Raw genomic sequence first — 17219 nt, forward strand, 5'->3', positions numbered from 1 at the left:
ATTCTAGAGGCCCGTGTACTGTGCGATGTCAGTGCACGTTAAATAACCCCAGGTGGTCGAAATTCCCGGAGCCCTTCACTACGGCGTCCCTCATAGCCTGAGTCCCTTTGGGACGTTAAACCCCCATAAACCAAACCAAACCAATATATCAGCAGCTTAATCTATAAAACTGCAGAGGAACACTGCCCGCGTGCTCATCCTCTTTACCTTGCGACGAGAGCAGAAACGACACATCTTAGGGTTAAAAGCCAAATGACCCTATATATCCCTCGTATTTCGAGAAATAATGCAGGTGATTTCGGCTGTACTCACCTTTCCTCGCTCTGTCTTTCCACATGGTGTCACATGGCAAAGATAAGTACCTTTATACAAATCAGATTAACGTTCCGAAGCGACAGATGCATGTCTCGGCTTTGGAACGTTAGTGTCGTTTCGTTTCGGTGCTTTCAACTCAACAACCCAGAACTTTATTGCGCTTTCCTGTGTCTATCTGTTCGGGGTGACTTGAACTCTACTACACCCTCGAGGCTGTGAGCCTAACAGCATTGTCGCGCATTACGGGATAGCGTATACAGCTTGTTCGGTCGATAAGCCGTCGGCGCAGTAATAGTCGGCACAGAGTGTCGGAAGTAATCGGGGGCTGCGGTAAAATATCGTATCATGGTTATTTGTGGTTGTAGTGATTGATGAATGATTGTTGTGTAATAAGCGATGACGAGTTAATGAAATCATTGTAATGAATAGATAAATTAAAGAAATAAGAAAATGGCAAAATTGGAAAAAGGTGGTTCAAAGGTATCAAAATGCTCAGTATGAAAAGCCAATGCTTGATGATGCTAATTAAGAAAATTTAGTGTGTGCAATTGATAGATTAATGAACTGCAGCAATTTTAAGAAACGAAAAATGCGTTCGAAGGTGCCAAACTGCTCAAGATGGAAAGCCTAAGCCAGTACGCTATCGTGTCATACCCTTAAGGCGTAGCTTAAAGGGACAGTGAGCAGAACTCTATCAAATATTTTCGTTAGCTAAATCTGATAGTTTGGAATTTCATGGATTTGTTGCCGCTTGTTCGGGAGCGAAAGATGCATTTATTTCAAAGAAATTTGGATTCGAAGTTGAAAAAGTTTTTCCTGCAGCTAGTTGGCGGAGGCTGCAAACGGGAACTTTCTTTAACTTACATATCCTACACAAAATGTATCCTACACAATTCAGGGACACATGCCCGTGGAGCGGGGCAACCCCCACGCTATAATCACCTGGGAGTGCGAACGCAACTACGCATTTCACCAACACAAAACCCCGAGTGCGGGGCAATGGGAGAGCCGGCTCACCAGCTGCGAGCTCACTGCCCAAAGGGCACTAGTGCAGCACGCAAGCGAAACAGCTAGGCTCAGTGGAGCCCTGGAATAGGGGCCCAACCCTGCTGAAAGAGGTCAAGCGTCGACAGCGATGAAGACGGACACCGAACCGCCAATCTCTTAAGAGACCTCAATAAAGTTTTTTTATCTCTCTCTCTCTCCCGCCGCTCCGATTCAAACACGAGAGCTCTTTTGACGTCACGTCGAACTCTTGTGACGTCATAGAAAGGAGTGACGTAAAAAGTGACGTAAATGCAGACTCTGTGGTTTCTGGCGGCTAGCGGTGCGGTCTAACAGCTGCCGAAATGAAAGCTACCGCCGCCGCACGTTGAAGGCATCTATCGGGGGTCGCTACCGTCGCTTCGTTTACGTTTGCACCGGCGTCCTGCCAGCGTTACGAAGCATCCCGTTCCCGAACCCGACGACGATGTTCTCGCAAAAACTCCGGCCTGCATTTCAGCGACCACAGGCCCAGAGAGCGTGCGATGCTTTTGATGGAGCACGGTTAGATTAGGCGCCGGTGGGTCGTTTCCCCCTTCCGCCGTGAGCAGCCGTTGCAAATTAAATATCATAACCCCATTGCGGGGAGTCTAAAGGCGCAAGGACAAGGACGGCGCGTTGCGCCCATCGGAGGCTGGGCGGTTCTTTGGCGCCAACGGATTGCGATTCCTTGAACGGCGCGGTTGCACGGTGCAGCAGGCGGCGTCAAGGTCTCCCATGCATGGTTGCCACAAAAAACGGATGGGTGCTTGTGGAGTTCGCTGACCTTTCCGAGAACTCGTTGGCCTTGTGTTCGCAAGGAAGGCCGCTCCAGCGGGGTCGGAAGTCCCCAACAAAGGGGCCCGTCCCGTCCCTGCCTCCCCTTCGTGCAGCGGACGTCCTCGTTTGCGCCGCGCCGTCACGGGGATGACCCGCCGGGAAAAACGCTAACCAAGTACAGCTGTCGACATGTGGTTGTTAAGGGGCTGACGAGGTTTCGGGGGCGCACGAGATACGGCTGAGTATTAGCCGAGTGACCGGAAACCCACTATTCCCGTAACGACTGTGTCCGTCTCGTGCGGTGTATGCAGTAAACACTTTAGGGATCGTTTTGTAGCGTGTGCGAAAGAAAGTGGTAACGGCTGGGCCGTGGGTGCCGTGGGAGAGGGTGGTCGCGTTTGTGCTGTTTGTCTATTTGATTGCAACCTCTCCTTTCCCAAATGTTTAATCAGCACTCTTTCCCCAATCTGTGATTAGTTGGCGGAAACCTTATTTTCCTTTCCCTGACCACTGACTGGTGAGGGGTGTCGTTTGTTATCTTATTGGTTGCTGTCCCCGCTAAGGGCGGAGACAGAGCGTTTAAAACCAAGCGCTCTGGGTTGAGCGGGGGCTGAATTCGTCTGATCCACGATTTAGTCATGTAAATAGTTTTCTCCTTGCTTTGTTTCTTCTCGTTTTTTTACCTATGTTGTAAATAAATAGTTAACCTTCTCCTTTCCTTGAGTAATGTGAATGTTTGCGAGTAGAACCACCGGGTCATCAAGAAACCCCGATTTCATCATCAAGTAGTTTCCTCTCATCGAAACAGGAAGGGGATCGCAACTGGCGCAGTCGACACAGGATCGCAACTTCTTTCTACTCAAGGCATTGGACGGAAGGTGAGAAGAACAAGTCGGTGGACAAGCTGTTTGTCCTAAAGGAGAAAACGTGAAGCTGCGTCGCAAGACTGACGTCGAAAGCTTCAGGATCACGGGTCGAGTTCGAGAGGACGTCGGAGGCTCAAGTCAGCTAGGAACTGAAGGAGCCGGGCAACAACAAGCCATCGAGGGTTCGAGTCAGCGAGCTGCTGAAAAGAACCAGGCGTCCACATCGAACGGGTTCGAGTCAGCGAGTTGCTGAAAAGTAACCAGGCGACCAAGTCAAGCCAGTCAAACGAGGCAGAAGTCAGCGAGCTGCTGAGAGATCCAGAGCTCAAGTCGTCCGCATCGAGGAGCCTGTCGTCATCACGGAGGACGACGAGATCACTGGGGCAGAGAGCAAACAGTAAGGTAGGAGACCTTTCTGCTTTCTCCGAATTCACCATGTCGGTGTAGTGTTTATGTGCTAGAAACGATAGCGCGGAAAACGGAGATTGCTGCTGTACGGTATGATCAGGAGGGCAGGATGCGATGCATTGAGCAGGAGGAGGCTGAACAGCTAAGTGAAATTGAAAATTTGAAACTGCAAATTGAGCTGGAAACGAGAAAATTGGCGCAAATGCAGATGAAATTAAGGCAGGGGACGAAAGTCGATAGCGAGGCCTTATTCGCAGCAGTTCAATGTTTTAACTGCATGAAATTTGGGCATTCGATGATTGAGTGTTCGAAAAAGCAAGAACAAGATATTCCCGCGGTGAGGAGAGAGGTGTGCGAGCTAGTAGCTCAGGTGGAGGTACCGGCGCCTGATAAACCAAGTTCCCAGTCGGAGATGGCTGTTGATAAGGTCAGTCAACCAGATAGGGTAGACGATCTGGCATGCCGCAACTTGGAATCCGAAGGTCAAAATTCTGAAGCCTGTGTGGATTCAGGGACCGAAATTACAAAATGGCAGTGTGCGGCTCTCCAAAGAGCACAAGCTGATCTAGCGTTGTGTGCCGTGCCAGAACAGATCGCTGAAGGCATAGAGGCGTTAGTCACACCTGTGAAGCATTCGCTGTCAGAGCGAGCACATATAGAGCAGACCAAAGAGGGGCAGGAGTGTACTTCTCGTGAACAAGCTTTCAGCGTTGCCCAAGAGCAGGTCGGCGCTAGCTCTGAGGCAGCGGGAACGCGCGAGGAAGATGTAAATCAGGATCTGATAGCGGGCACACTCCTTGCAGGTGATGGTAAGCTAGCTGCCAAAAATGAGTTGGTTAGCAAGCTGGAGCTGACACTGTGCGCAGTGACAGCAGATGTAGCTGCAGGTGTAGGGAAGTTGATAACACTTGAAACACACTCGGTACTAGAGCAGCCAGAAAGGAACCAGCCAGATGAAGAACATCAGAGCTCAGATTTCGATGAGCGTTTCAGAATCTCGCACGAATCTGTTCGAGACAGACTCGAGGCTTCAGTGGAGCTTCAGGCAAATCCGGAAGCTACAAATGTTTCTGCATCAGATTGGGAGCTGACAGGGGCAGCTGCAAAGAGTTTCGCAGCACATAGGAAACTGGTGGATGCGGGCAATGCCTCCATTCCTGTAGGTTTCCGCATGGAGCAACCTGCCCCATTAGCAGAAGTGTGGAAGCAAGGCGGCGAAGGTGATCGTAAAACGATAACGAATGAGCGCATGCTTTTCTTTGAGGAGAACGCCGGCTGTCAACGCTGGAAACAGCTAGCACTGCCGGAAACTGCATGTCAAAGTGTAGGTCAAGTTGCCGATGACAGGCCCAACCCTATTCTAAAATTCAAAGTAAGGGCGAATGCAGACGCAATACCAACAGCAGCCTTCGTGGTACGTGGGGAGTCTGTAAGCTCTATTAATTTTGAGAAAAGCGACAAGGGAGATCCGATAGCGGCGGTAGCCTTCACAACCGGCGCCGTGCCGGATAAATTGGAATTTTGGTCCAATCCTATGGGCAAAGCTAAAAGGAAACATCTTCTTTTTCGAGGTGTAGATGGCTAGAACTCATTCTGCCAATTTGGTGCACCGATCTGACATGGTGGTTCTGGAACGTGCAGATTGGTGTCCTAACCTTGCGTGCACGGAACGAAATGAGGCTGTGTATGTGTGTGCGCAGTGCTGCTTGGAACCTTGTGGCCGGACTTTAATGTCACACTGACAGCAAGTGTCCGCGTGACATTCTTGGTTGGGAGGTGTGGAGTTCGCTGACATTTCCGCGAACTCGTTGGCCTTGTGTTCGCAAGGAAGGCCGCTCCAGCGGGGTCGGAAGTCCCCAACAAAGGGGCCCGTCCCGTCCCTGCCTCCCCTTCGTGCAGCGGACGTCCTCGTTTGCGCCGCGCCGTCACGGGGATGACCCGCCGGGAAAAACGCTAACCAAGTACAGCTGTCGACATGTGGTTGTTAAGGGGCTGACGAGGTTTCGGGGGCGCACGAGATACGACTGAGTATTAGCCGAGTGACCGGAAACCCACTATTCCCGTAACGACTGTGTCCGTCTCGTGCGGTGTATGCAGTAAACACTTTAGGGATCGTTTTGTAGCGTGTGCGAAAGAAAGTGGTAACGGCTGGGCCGTGGGTGCCGTGGGAGAGGGTGGTCGCGTTTGTGCTGTTTGTCTATTTGATTGCAACCTCTCCTTTCCCAAATGTTTAATCAGCACTCTTTCCCCAATCTGTGATTAGTTGGCGGAAACCTTATTTTCCTTTCCCTGACCACTGATTGGTGAGGGGTGTTGTTTGTTATCTTATTGGTTGCTGTCCCCGCTAAGGGCGGAGACAGAGCGTTTAAAACCAAGCGCTCTGGGTTGAGCGGGGGCTGAATTCGTCTGATCCACGATTTAGTCATGTAAATAGTTTTCTCCTTGCTTTGTTTCTTCTCGTTTTTTTACCTATGTTGTAAATAAATAGTTAACCTTCCCCTTTCCTTGAGTAATGTGAATGTTTGCGAGTAGAACCACCGGGTCATCAAGAAACCCCGATTTCATCATCAAGTAGTTTCCTCTCATCTCCACCGGAAGGGGAAACTCAACTGGCACAGTCGACACAGGATCGCAACTGGCGCAGTCGACACGATCGCAACTGTGCTCAAGGGCGCTCGCGTTTAAAGTTGGCGGCCAGAAACTAAAGCCGACGCACTACGCTTCAACGGCTTCCGCTGGATCCAACGGGTCCACTGGATTGGGCCTCTCGCCACTTGCATGTACCTTCAGATGTGTACTGTGAATGGATTAAATTAGCCGACAGCTCGAAAAGAAGAGCTCCGCCCAATTGCCGAAACTATTGAATTACGTCACAATGCGCACCTCGCCGCGGAGCCGAATCGGTCTGGCCGGGCCGGCGGCGGCTGGCGCACTCGGCGCGAAATAGAGACATACCCCGAGTCTCCGCCAGTGCGGTCAGAGTGCGCCGAAGCCGCCGAACGCTTCGGCGGTCAAGCGCAGTTGGAGTATAGAGGGTCTCGATTTGGCCGACATGACGTCCCCGTGCAGCGTGCGCGCGCGCGTTACGCCGGAGTATAAATGCCCCTTAACAGAGCCTGCGCTTAAACGCTAACCAACGTACTCGGTGGCGGCATCTATGGGAGCCACTGAAACGCCCCGCCCACTCACTGAATAAAAAATAAATACACTGTGCCGAGGCTCTGAGTCGAGCCAGGGCATTCGGCGTTTAAGGCGGAAACGCTGCCACTCAGAAACGACGGCTCAAGGTATAGCCATCAATAAAGGCGCATATAGAGAATGCACTCTTCTGATGCAGAAGTCTCCGCGCTTTCGCTACGTATACCCTGGCCTAACAGAGCTAGGCAATCAGCAATTTTTCTTAACTGCCTTGTACCTTATTTCCCGTCCCTAATAAACGATTTCCGTTAAGTAGTTTGAAGTTGACTGGCACAGCCGGGAATGTTTCGCCGAGCGAGCGTGCGAAGACCCAAGTGCTCTTTATAAATACTGCGAACTGCCTTGTACGAGCACCGACCATCGTGCCATCATAGTTTTTCATCGACCGTGGCGATCATCTGACCGGCCTTAACAGGCACCTTCAAATTTTAACTAGCACTTGAAGCGGCACTTGGAGTTCCTCTGCTGTTCGGCGCTTGTAAACCGAGGCGCGTCAAAAACAAAACCAAGGGGCACGCAAATCTCAGACGCGAAGTGCCATAACAAATCGAAAAACTCCTGACCGCCTGTGGCAACGCCAAACATCGATTTTCTTTGCTTCCAACATTGAGCTTGTCTTTTTTGTCTTATGTAACAAAAGTGCACTATCGGTTTTAAGACAAAACTTACTTCAATATTGAACCGCGCCACCTTTCTTTGTCAGCCTCAGAGATTCGCGAACCCATGTAGGAAGGAAAATTCCTCCGAGGTGACGTCTCTTGTCCTATGACGTTATCGCGCTTGTAGTTGCGAGATTGGCATGTAGCGACGATACCTGTATTTTGGTTATTGCTATTTTCTACCTAACAAGAGCTTTGTTTTCAGTAAGAGTGGCGTTTTTGTTGTCTGGAGCTGGTATTCTATCGATACAAGTCAACTTAAATTTCTCCTCAGTGTCCCTTTAAGTGTCCTCTCCAATTTTTTTCTTACTCACCAGAGTGACCAGTACTTCTTCCAGACATGAAAATATTATTTCAGATTAAATTTAGAAGCGTCTTCATTATTGGAAACGTCTCCTTTCTTCTTTCACTCACTCCTTTATCCCTTCCCTTACGGCGCGGTTCAGGTGTCCAACGATATATGAGACAGATGCTGCGCCATTTGCTTTCCCCAAAAACAAATTATTATTATTATTATTATTATTATTATATTATTATTATTATTATTATTATTATTATTATTATTATTATTATTATTATATTATTATTATTATTATTATTATTATTATTATTATTATTATTATTATTATTATTATTATTATTATTATTATTATTATTATTCCTCACTGTTCACTTCCATTGCCGGTCCTTCGAGTCATGGCGGTCCAGGAACCCAATGCGCAGGATCATTGCGCCTTTCGCTAGAGGTGGTGACGCGGGGACGGAGTCTCAGGATGTGGACCCGCGAGAGTTGATGGACGTGGTCATAGGAAGCATCGGCGAAGTTAGCCAGCCATCTTCTCCGCAGAGTCAAGACGACGGCGGGAACAGCCGACGAGTGCCCTTGGAACCGTCGCCAACCATATCGCCGGAAGACCTGTCATCTGAAATTCAACAGCCGCTGTACTCGTTTGGGCCATTCGCGAGCTTCGTGCTTTGGTAGTTAAACTTACAGTTCCGCCCAGCTTTGTTTTAACCTTTTAACGTACCGGTGAAGTGTCCCCGTTTGTTGTCGCTAATTTAAACGTTTATGAGGCATAATGATACGCACTTCTCGCGCTTTCACCTGTTTTAACTGTATTTTACACCCCGCCTTCTTGCAAATAAAATTTGTATTCTGCTTTTGAACACAATCTATTTAGCTGTGCCTTGTTTCTAGACGTTTCCAAAGCCTTCGACTCAGTTTGCCATGACATATTGCTTCGCAAATTATATCTTATTGGTTTTAGGGGCCCGTTATATACTCTACTTCAAAACTATCTCGCTGATAGGTCACAAACGGTTGTTGTAGGTACCAAATACTATAACAGCAAATTATCCCTTGGTGCAGGTGTCCCTCAAGGGTCAATTTTATCGCCTCTTCTCTTTAACATATTTGTGAACGATTTCATTTCAGTAATCCCAAATGTTAAAGTGTACCAGTATGCGGACGATATCGTCCTTCTAACGAAGCATATTAACTACAAAAAGGCAATTGAATAACTGCAGCAATCGGTGCATGAAGCTATGGTTTGGCTTTTTAAAAACAAACTCACCGTCAATCAAAAAAAGAAAAAATTGTATACTTCAAAAATCCCTTGAAGATTGGAACCACGGTCATTCCAGTATACCTTCATACCCAAGACTGCCTATCCAGTAAGTGTACGCCTGTCGAAAATACAAACTCAGTTAAATATCTCGGTATTCATTTCGATGTGACTTGTCGTGGCATAATAATGGTGCGCATGTTTGCTCCCAAACTAAGATCTGTCGCATGTTTACTCTTTAACATTAAAAGTTTGGTGCCGTTTCAGACTAAAAAAATGATAGTACATTCCCTTGCATACAGCACCTTAAGGTATGGTATAACGGTTTTCGCTTTCTGCTCCCAGCGTTGGCAAGACAGATCTGATAACCTCTTAAAAATACATTAAAAAGTGTGGCATATAATCGCGTGACAACACCAAACAAAGACATTCTTCATGTTCTCGGTTTCCAGTCCTTTCAATCTTTATTCATTTCTACGGTTGTGCTGCGTCATTTCTGGACGGATGAATTCAAGCATCCGCACGTCTCTTCGTGACTGCTGCGCAAAGAAACGCGCTTCGTGGTACCACGCGTATCTACTAGATACGGAGCAGCAAGACGCTGCGTGTATGTCCCCAGGATATTTAATAATTTGTCAGACGATTATTTTTCCGTGGACTCTCGGTCTCAATTGAAGAGTTTGGTACGCATGTTGTAATGTATATGTATGCTCTTATTTTCCTTTTGCTTGTCGCAGTTTGTAGTGATCATGCTTTTGTTTCGATGCCTGGAGACTTGATCTATGCTTATCACTCTTATTTTCTTTTCTTTGTTGGTTTTAAATATGTACATATATATACTGTAACCACATCGCTTAGCTGACGATGCCGGGCCACGTCACACAAGCCATCATTGGCTTAGATGGGCCCATTTTTGCTGTACTGATTTTTGGGTGCTTAATGAAGGTTTATATTATTATTATTATTTTAATTATTATTATTATTATTATTATTATTATTATTATTATTATTATTATTATTATTATTATTATTATTATTATTATTATTATTATTATTATTTTATTATTATTATTATTATTATTATTATTATTATTATTATTATTATTATTATTATTATTATTATTATTATTATTATTATTATTATTATTATTATTATTATTACTTAATCCCTGTGATTCAGAATGCCGCCTCCAGATCGAACGATCAGTGATGCCACCCTACCAAAGAGATGCTCTATCGAGGTAGCACGAGATAAAAAAGGCGTTTTTTGAGGAAAGTAAATGGCGCAGTAACTCTCTCACTTCCCAGTGTACACCTCAACAGCGCCGTGAGGAAAAGGATGGCCCGTGGAGCGTCGCCGTGTACAGCGGCGAGAAAGGAAAGCTCAGCCTGGAGGGCAGCGTCGGGCCACTCGGTCAAGCAAGTAAAAACAAAAGCTGGAGAAAAGATAACTTCTTTTGCATTCACACTTTGCACTACTCTTTATTTCAATAAACAGTTCAGTGCAGATCCTTGAGGCCAGATTCTGATTGCAGTGCCCGAGCCTTCGCTGTGGTTTTCAAGGACACTCTGCCTAAATATGTCAGCTGAATCGTCAGGCTTTTGAACGCTGAGTACTAAGATTTTCGGTACAAAACTGCGGGATGCCTTCGTCGTCGAACGTTTGGCACGGGATGATCGAGCCCTAGTGCAAAGCTGTGAAGGCTTGCTGCAGATTGCCGCGTAGATTGCCGCGCAGATTACCGTTAACTTCATGATGGCCTTATGGCTCCACCAACAGCAGGTGAAAAAAAAAGGAGGCGTTAGATTCCATGAAACGAGGCTCAGCGTCTGGGCCAGATGGTCTTCCTGTGGAGTTCTATTTACAATTCTGGCATATTGTAGGCCCCATTTTCTAGGATGTGTTAATAATCTGTTTCCCTCGGCATGTCTTTCCCGATTCATTCAAAAGAGGCCGCATTGTCCTGATTCCTAAAGAGTCTATTTTCTCTACATGTCCGGCAGATTGGCGCGCTAACACTTTACTAAATTCAGCTTGTAAAGTATTAGCAAAATTACTGGTTCGCCGTCTACGGGCTCTCCTACCTTGCCTCGTTTCCTGCCACCAGGTTTGCTCCATCCCGGGTCGTACGTGGAATACACAGTTTTATCGTCCGTAACGCGAGATATCCGATAGTATACTATACGGCGGCGCGCACAGGATCTTCTTCTTTCTCTCGGTCAAAAAAAAAAGCGTTGGACCTTTTAGAGCAGGAGTATGTTTACGGTACATTGGATGCTTTTGGTTTCCCACCTTCTTTCGTGCTTCTCATCAAAGAGATGAACGGGAGGGTATTTAAAGCACTGCATTCCTCGATAGCCGGGAAAGTACCGCATTTATGTTGGCCGCGGCGTCCGTCCAGGTTGTCCGCTCCCCCCCCCCCCCCCCCCCCTTGTTTGTCTTATAGCATTAGAGCCTTTCCTCTTCGCAGTCGATCACCACTCTCCTATTAGAGGTCTGGCGTTGCCAGGAAGTGAGGCAGTACGCGTCACCGCGTATGCAGGTGACATTACACTCTACTTAGCTGACGATCACAGCCTGCTCGAAGCTTTAAACGTTTTTCGTAAGTATGCCTCCTTGTCGGAGACTGCTCTTAATTATTCGAAGAGTCATTACTTTCATGCGGGGTCTCGTCAGAGACGTATTACATGTGCGATACTTTTGCAGTGGTGTGCGCAGATGCGAATTTGAGGCGTGACCTACGACTGTGATGGAATATGGGATGGTATGTGGTCTCGCTCGTAGAGTGCATTACAGCTCGTGTGCGGAGGGCAGAGACATTTGGCACACGCACAGACATTTGACTTGCCTCTGATTGAGAGGCGTTACCTGGTTGAGTCGGTCGTGCTGGGTGCCTTCTGGTACCTTTGCCACATTGTTAAACCACCTCTGCGCGTCATAAGGCGGGCGCAGGCTTCAGTTTCTTTTTTTTCTTGGGGGGGGGGGGGGGGGGGTCAAGCAGAACCGAGGTTGTGGCTCGTGCTGTTCTTGGACAACCACGGGAGAGAGGCGATTTTGCCTTTCCAACTTTGCCCATCACGTCCTCGTTGTTATATATATCTATAGCTTTGAAGTGCATTTTGCGTATCCTGATGGGGGACACGTCTCCAGCGCGAACCCTGGCGCGGAACTTTTTGGGCCCTTCTTTGCGCTTTTTGAATCCCTCGGCCCCTGTTAATCATGGACCTTAATCAGAGCAGCCTACCGCTTTCTATGCTACGTCAGTGGCCTTTTTCAGACACGTAAGCGCAGTAGCACCTGATGTCAACATCGTTGCAGACCGTGTGGTGGACATTGGGCTCGCTGCTGTTGCCTGTTGTGCCGGCGGCTCGCCGCTCACCGATGCGCCGCGTTCAATTGGCGCGCGTATATAGCGTCCCAGACCATCTACGCGACTTTGATTGGAAACTTGGCTGGGCAGTGCTGCCTACTTGTGATCGGGTAGAACGGTGGGGTGTTTTACAAGTAAATTATTGACAAGTAAATTATTGACGTGGCCATATATTTGTAAAGCGAAACAGAAAGCAGAGAGGCAAGGTAACGTTATAATTCTTATGAAACCATGGTTATTGAAAGGGCAATACGAAAAGAAAAGACAAAAAGAACACTCATGCGATTGATTTCCGCATGTGTTTCAATTCAATGCAATGGTTTGTATGCACAATTGTTACAAAGACAGAGTAAAAATGTACAAGACAAAGCAGAAAAAAAAGCCGTCGACAGGCAACTGGGGTTTTTGGGGTTTTCGCAATTTTTTTTCTCATTGCAGGTTGCATTTTGCGTGACTTGAATGATAAATATCGTTTTCTTCGGAATCGCTCGAATATTGTGCCGTGTCTCGAAATGAACTGCATGCATCTGTTCATTTGATGCATACAGCGTTATTGTGAACTGTCCGAAATTCGTTGTCAGTGAGCTCGCACCACCTTTTGGTCAGCAGCGGCGGTTTTCTTCCCGATTCTGCAGCATTGTGACTATACTTTTTAGATGCAAGCGAGAGATTTGTGTTAAAAGGTGGCGTTCATTTGTCGGGTTTAATTAGCACAGTGGTGAGTGCTCCGCCGTGGCCCGATTAACAAGTGGCCGTCTGCAACTTTCGATTTCGCCGCTGCCGAGGAACCCACTCCTTTGGCAAAGCGGAGTTTTGGGCCAGTTGGTGATTCACGATTTGCAGGTTGGCTTAGCGCGAGGCAAACGAGGACACGAGAGGGGCACCGGATGAGCGCTGACACAGGACGAGCGCTCACCCTGTGGCCTCTCTTGTCCCCGCTTGTCTCGCGCTAAGCCAACCTGCAAACCTACTCCATTGTGGGCCTCTCGAGGTACCTAGCATATTATGAATTGTTCCGTGCAACCAGTTAGCCGCGGATCCAGTCCTCGCCAAAAGTGTCTGGGACGTCGTCGTTGTTGACCTCTGTTCGAGTGCCACATAGCCACAGCGGGGGATTCGACAGGGTGCCTTCTACAGTCAAATATTTGCGAAACAATGGCTCATTTAAGGTAGTCGAGATTTAATTTTGTGCTTGAAAAAAGAAGTGAATTTGAGTGAATTTTTGAAAAAAAAACTCATTTGAGCAAATATGCAGCTCTCCTATCACTCAAATGGGTGAACTGCGTTTCTCAGTCAGCTCATATGTGTGCCTTTTATATGACTCATATGAAATTAAATGGATTACATTTCATCTTGTCTTTCACGCAGAGCACTTGAGCTCATAATTAAAGAACACAGGTGATCAAGATAGGTCCCTCTAACGTGGTAGGATGTTAAATCCCAAGTATAGTACCATTCCACGTTGTATGAGCTTAGCACAACATGTATGAACAAGCATATGGCATTCCAATACTGTGCAGTTTCAAAGCTACACCTCAGCTAAAGCACACACATTCGAAAAAAAATTTTAGAAAACCATCAGGACATGAAGTATAATTAATCCAAGGTGACCATCTAAAACAAAATAGATAATGAGGCCACAAAACATTGGTTCATGGGATAAATGACTCAAGTAACCTCCAAAAATAAGGAAGTGACTATACAGAAGCAAAAATTTCCGATACATATATCGTAAGCTTGAGAGGTGTGTTGAATAATTTGCCTCCTTGTCTATAATGTGCTAATTACTGAAAGTGAAACATATTATTGTAAAAATAAAGCTTCAGATGTCTTTTTTTCACAGGTGTAATTCAGTTTTTGATATAGTCTCCCACTTACACTGATGCCCTTACGTCATCGATACACTATTGTTGACATGCCCTCAGAGCAGAATGAGGCTGATTGCCCCAACTGGGCACTAAAGATCTTCAAATGTTTCTTCAGGTATGGAACAGCCAGCAGCTACAAGGCACTAGGCCAGAACTATGGGAGGGTGAAGCAGAACATCTCGAAACTGCAGCTTATTCAACACAGCGCTTTTGCCACCTAACTTGCTGTTATGGCAAGCGCTGTCACGTTAAGTGATGGATTTTTTAAGGAGAAACTTAAAGCAAAAGTGCACGGTGCTTCAGCATCCTCAAGTTCAAGAATGCCCGCAATAACCATCTGCTTAACGTGACAATCATCACAAATAAATTCATCCACATGTGCCACGAGCTCAGGTGTGAGATGCAGACAGCGGGCACCCACTGCGCTCCTCGTCTTTCGCACTCAACACAGCTGGATCTTGCATGCACGTACAGTTTGTACCCACCTTCTGACTGGAAACATAACATACACATTACCATAAATAGGACTCAGTCGACGGTGGATAGGGATAAGGAGAAGACCTTCTGCCATCCAAAATTTGGTTTTGAAAAACTGTTCGAACCGTACACTGGTGTATACCAACATTTTCCTTGTGACTACTTCAATATTAGTGGTGCCGTGTACAAAATGAAAACATCATGAAAAGTGGGAGCACCAAACTGCGTTTTTATGGAGGAAAAACGCTAAGGCGCCCGTGTGCTGTGCGATGTCAGTGCACGTTAAAGATCCCCAGGTGGTCGAAATTATTCCGGAGCCCTCCACTACGGCACCTCTCTCTTCCTTTCTTCTTTCACTCCCTCCTTTACCCTTATGAGACAGATACTTATGAGACAGATATATGAGACAGATACTGCGCCATTTCCTTTCCCTCCAAAACCAATTATTATTATTATTATTATTAACTTTCTTTTCATTGTAACGTATTTCTCTTTCATTAGTTAATAAATGTGTTACATACCAGGAGGTAAAAAATATACTGAACACCTCTCGTACAAACAGAATCCACAAATACCATCTGTTCAATGAGACAACACTACATAATACACAAAAACACTACATAATATATCATGGCACAAGAGTAAGAGTTTTGTACACAGACCACACGAACAACACAGCAGCAAGTGACATACAATATTAGGTATATTTCTCCATATTTACTATACTCGAATACAACTCAAAAATGAAGTGGCAGATGCCTCTCAAAGGACCAGACGTCGTAATGAGCATGGAGGAGGAGGACACAACCAGCAGTGTTGATGCGAGTTTTGATGATGACGATGAGATGTGAGCCCGTTAACAGGCCAATGTGATCCATTAAATGTCTGCGTATACAAGCCGAGCACATCGAGCACTGCCACAATGAGATTAGCAAACATGAGAATGACAATGCCTCTGATGAGCTATTGCAGACGTCATGGTGGAGGGCTCCAGATTAATTTCAACCTTATATGTGCTGACAACGGACAACAAAGAGGCGTGTTTTCCACTTCACCTCTATCGACATGCGACTGCCCTCGCCTGGATTTGACTCAGCTTCCTAGGGCATATACCACAATGGAGTGAATAAATGTACATCCAAACAACTGTAACCTGACAACTAAAGAACTGAATATGGACAGGTAATGACAAAAAGAAAAGTGGGCCATATATGCCCTCTTCAGAGTGTGAACATGTCCATCCATCTGAAAACAAAACAAAAATAAAAAGACATCAAGTGTCACCTGCTGAAGAAATAAACAGCCTAAACACTAGTACACCTTCATTCACAGAAACTGAGCTACCTGTCACAAGGCGATGGGTATGGCAGGCATGCAGCAACCCAATTATATAGTGTGCGCCATCCTGATTGGCTCAGGTTGTCGTACCTTTCATGCAAACAACTTGCGAGATGAATTATAGACAAGCATTTGCCACTTCATTCTTGAGTTGTATTCAACTATGGTTGGATGGTTTATGGGGTTTAACGTCCCAAAGAGGCTATGAGAGACGCCGTAGTGAAGGGCTCCGGAAATGTCGACCACCTGGGGTTCTTTTACGTGCACTGACATCGTACAGCACACGGGCCTCTAGAATTTCGCCTCCATCGAAATTCGACCGCCGCGGCCGGGATTGAACCCGCGTCTTTCGGGTCGGCAGTCGAGTGCCATAACCACACAGCCACCGCGGCGGCAGTATTCAACTTTAGTTTACACAACATACAAAAGAAACTGTACTGCTTCTCAAAGGGACACTAAGGACATGTCAATGCAATTTCTGTTCTCAGTAAAAATATGTTGTACGGCCCTTTCTAGCCATTCTGTTACTTCTTCAGCAGCAAAATATATATTTATTGTCTGGAAAACTGGATTTAAAAATTAGTTTTTTTTCTCGCTACTTCATTAAAATTCATATCTAGACTGAGAAATACTCTGTCATCCCTGCTAGAAAGTGGATGGTGGGAAACCAGTCTTGGCACCACCACAATTTTCTTGAGAAAAGGCCTGGTGGTGGTGATACCTGTCTTCAATTTTTTACGTTTACCAGCTTAATAAGTTTTTCAATGAAAGTAACCACTTCATCATTGGAATGCACAAATCTGTTGATACATAGCAACAGGAATTTGTCTTCAGAGTACATTTAAACATGCTACATAACACTGCACCTTTGATGTTCACACACTGGAAAAAAAAAGGTTAGTGATGAGCTGTCATGAACTGAATTGGTTGGTCATATAAAACAGAGGATGCAAAGACAGTTGACACCAAAAATGCCTTGGTTAAGGATAAGAACAGTTTTAAGATACCTTTTAATGCAACACATACTTTTTAATGGAATTGATCACTCGTGCGTACAGCTTCCTACCTATAAATCAAGCTCCTTATTTCAATTATTTTATATTGCCATAAATCTTTGCACCATTTGTTCGTTCGCACTCACAACCGCCGGCACGCGGCTTTATCATTTCGTTTTGTAATGCGAGCTGCGACCAGACTTATATCCATTGATCATTGACACGTGCAAATGATTCCACATTTTTCCAGATTCTTGCTGCTTTCGGTTCTTTATCTCAAAGGTTCCTTGCCAGCTTTAAATTCAGCACGACCCAGAACTGCATGACATTCAGTTCGATGACCGCCGAGCACGCTT

At 46.1% G+C, this 17219-nt stretch overlaps 1 protein-coding gene across 1 annotated transcript in view; it reads left to right on the top strand.

Annotated features, from left to right (window-relative positions):
- LOC144114124 (uncharacterized) overlaps positions 1 to 8231 on the top strand; it is a 33253-nt gene extending 25022 nt beyond the window's left edge. Inside the window, exon 4 of the mRNA XM_077647634.1 lies at positions 7994 to 8231. Coding sequence (XP_077503760.1) covers positions 7994 to 8231 — 238 coding nt within the window. The remainder of the gene's footprint in view (positions 1 to 7993) is intronic.
- Positions 8232 to 17219: the final 8988 nt, after the last annotated feature.

This window comes from Amblyomma americanum, chromosome 1 (assembly GCF_052857255.1).
Source record: "Amblyomma americanum isolate KBUSLIRL-KWMA chromosome 1, ASM5285725v1, whole genome shotgun sequence".
In the NCBI taxonomy this organism is placed as follows: domain Eukaryota; kingdom Metazoa; phylum Arthropoda; class Arachnida; order Ixodida; family Ixodidae; genus Amblyomma; species Amblyomma americanum.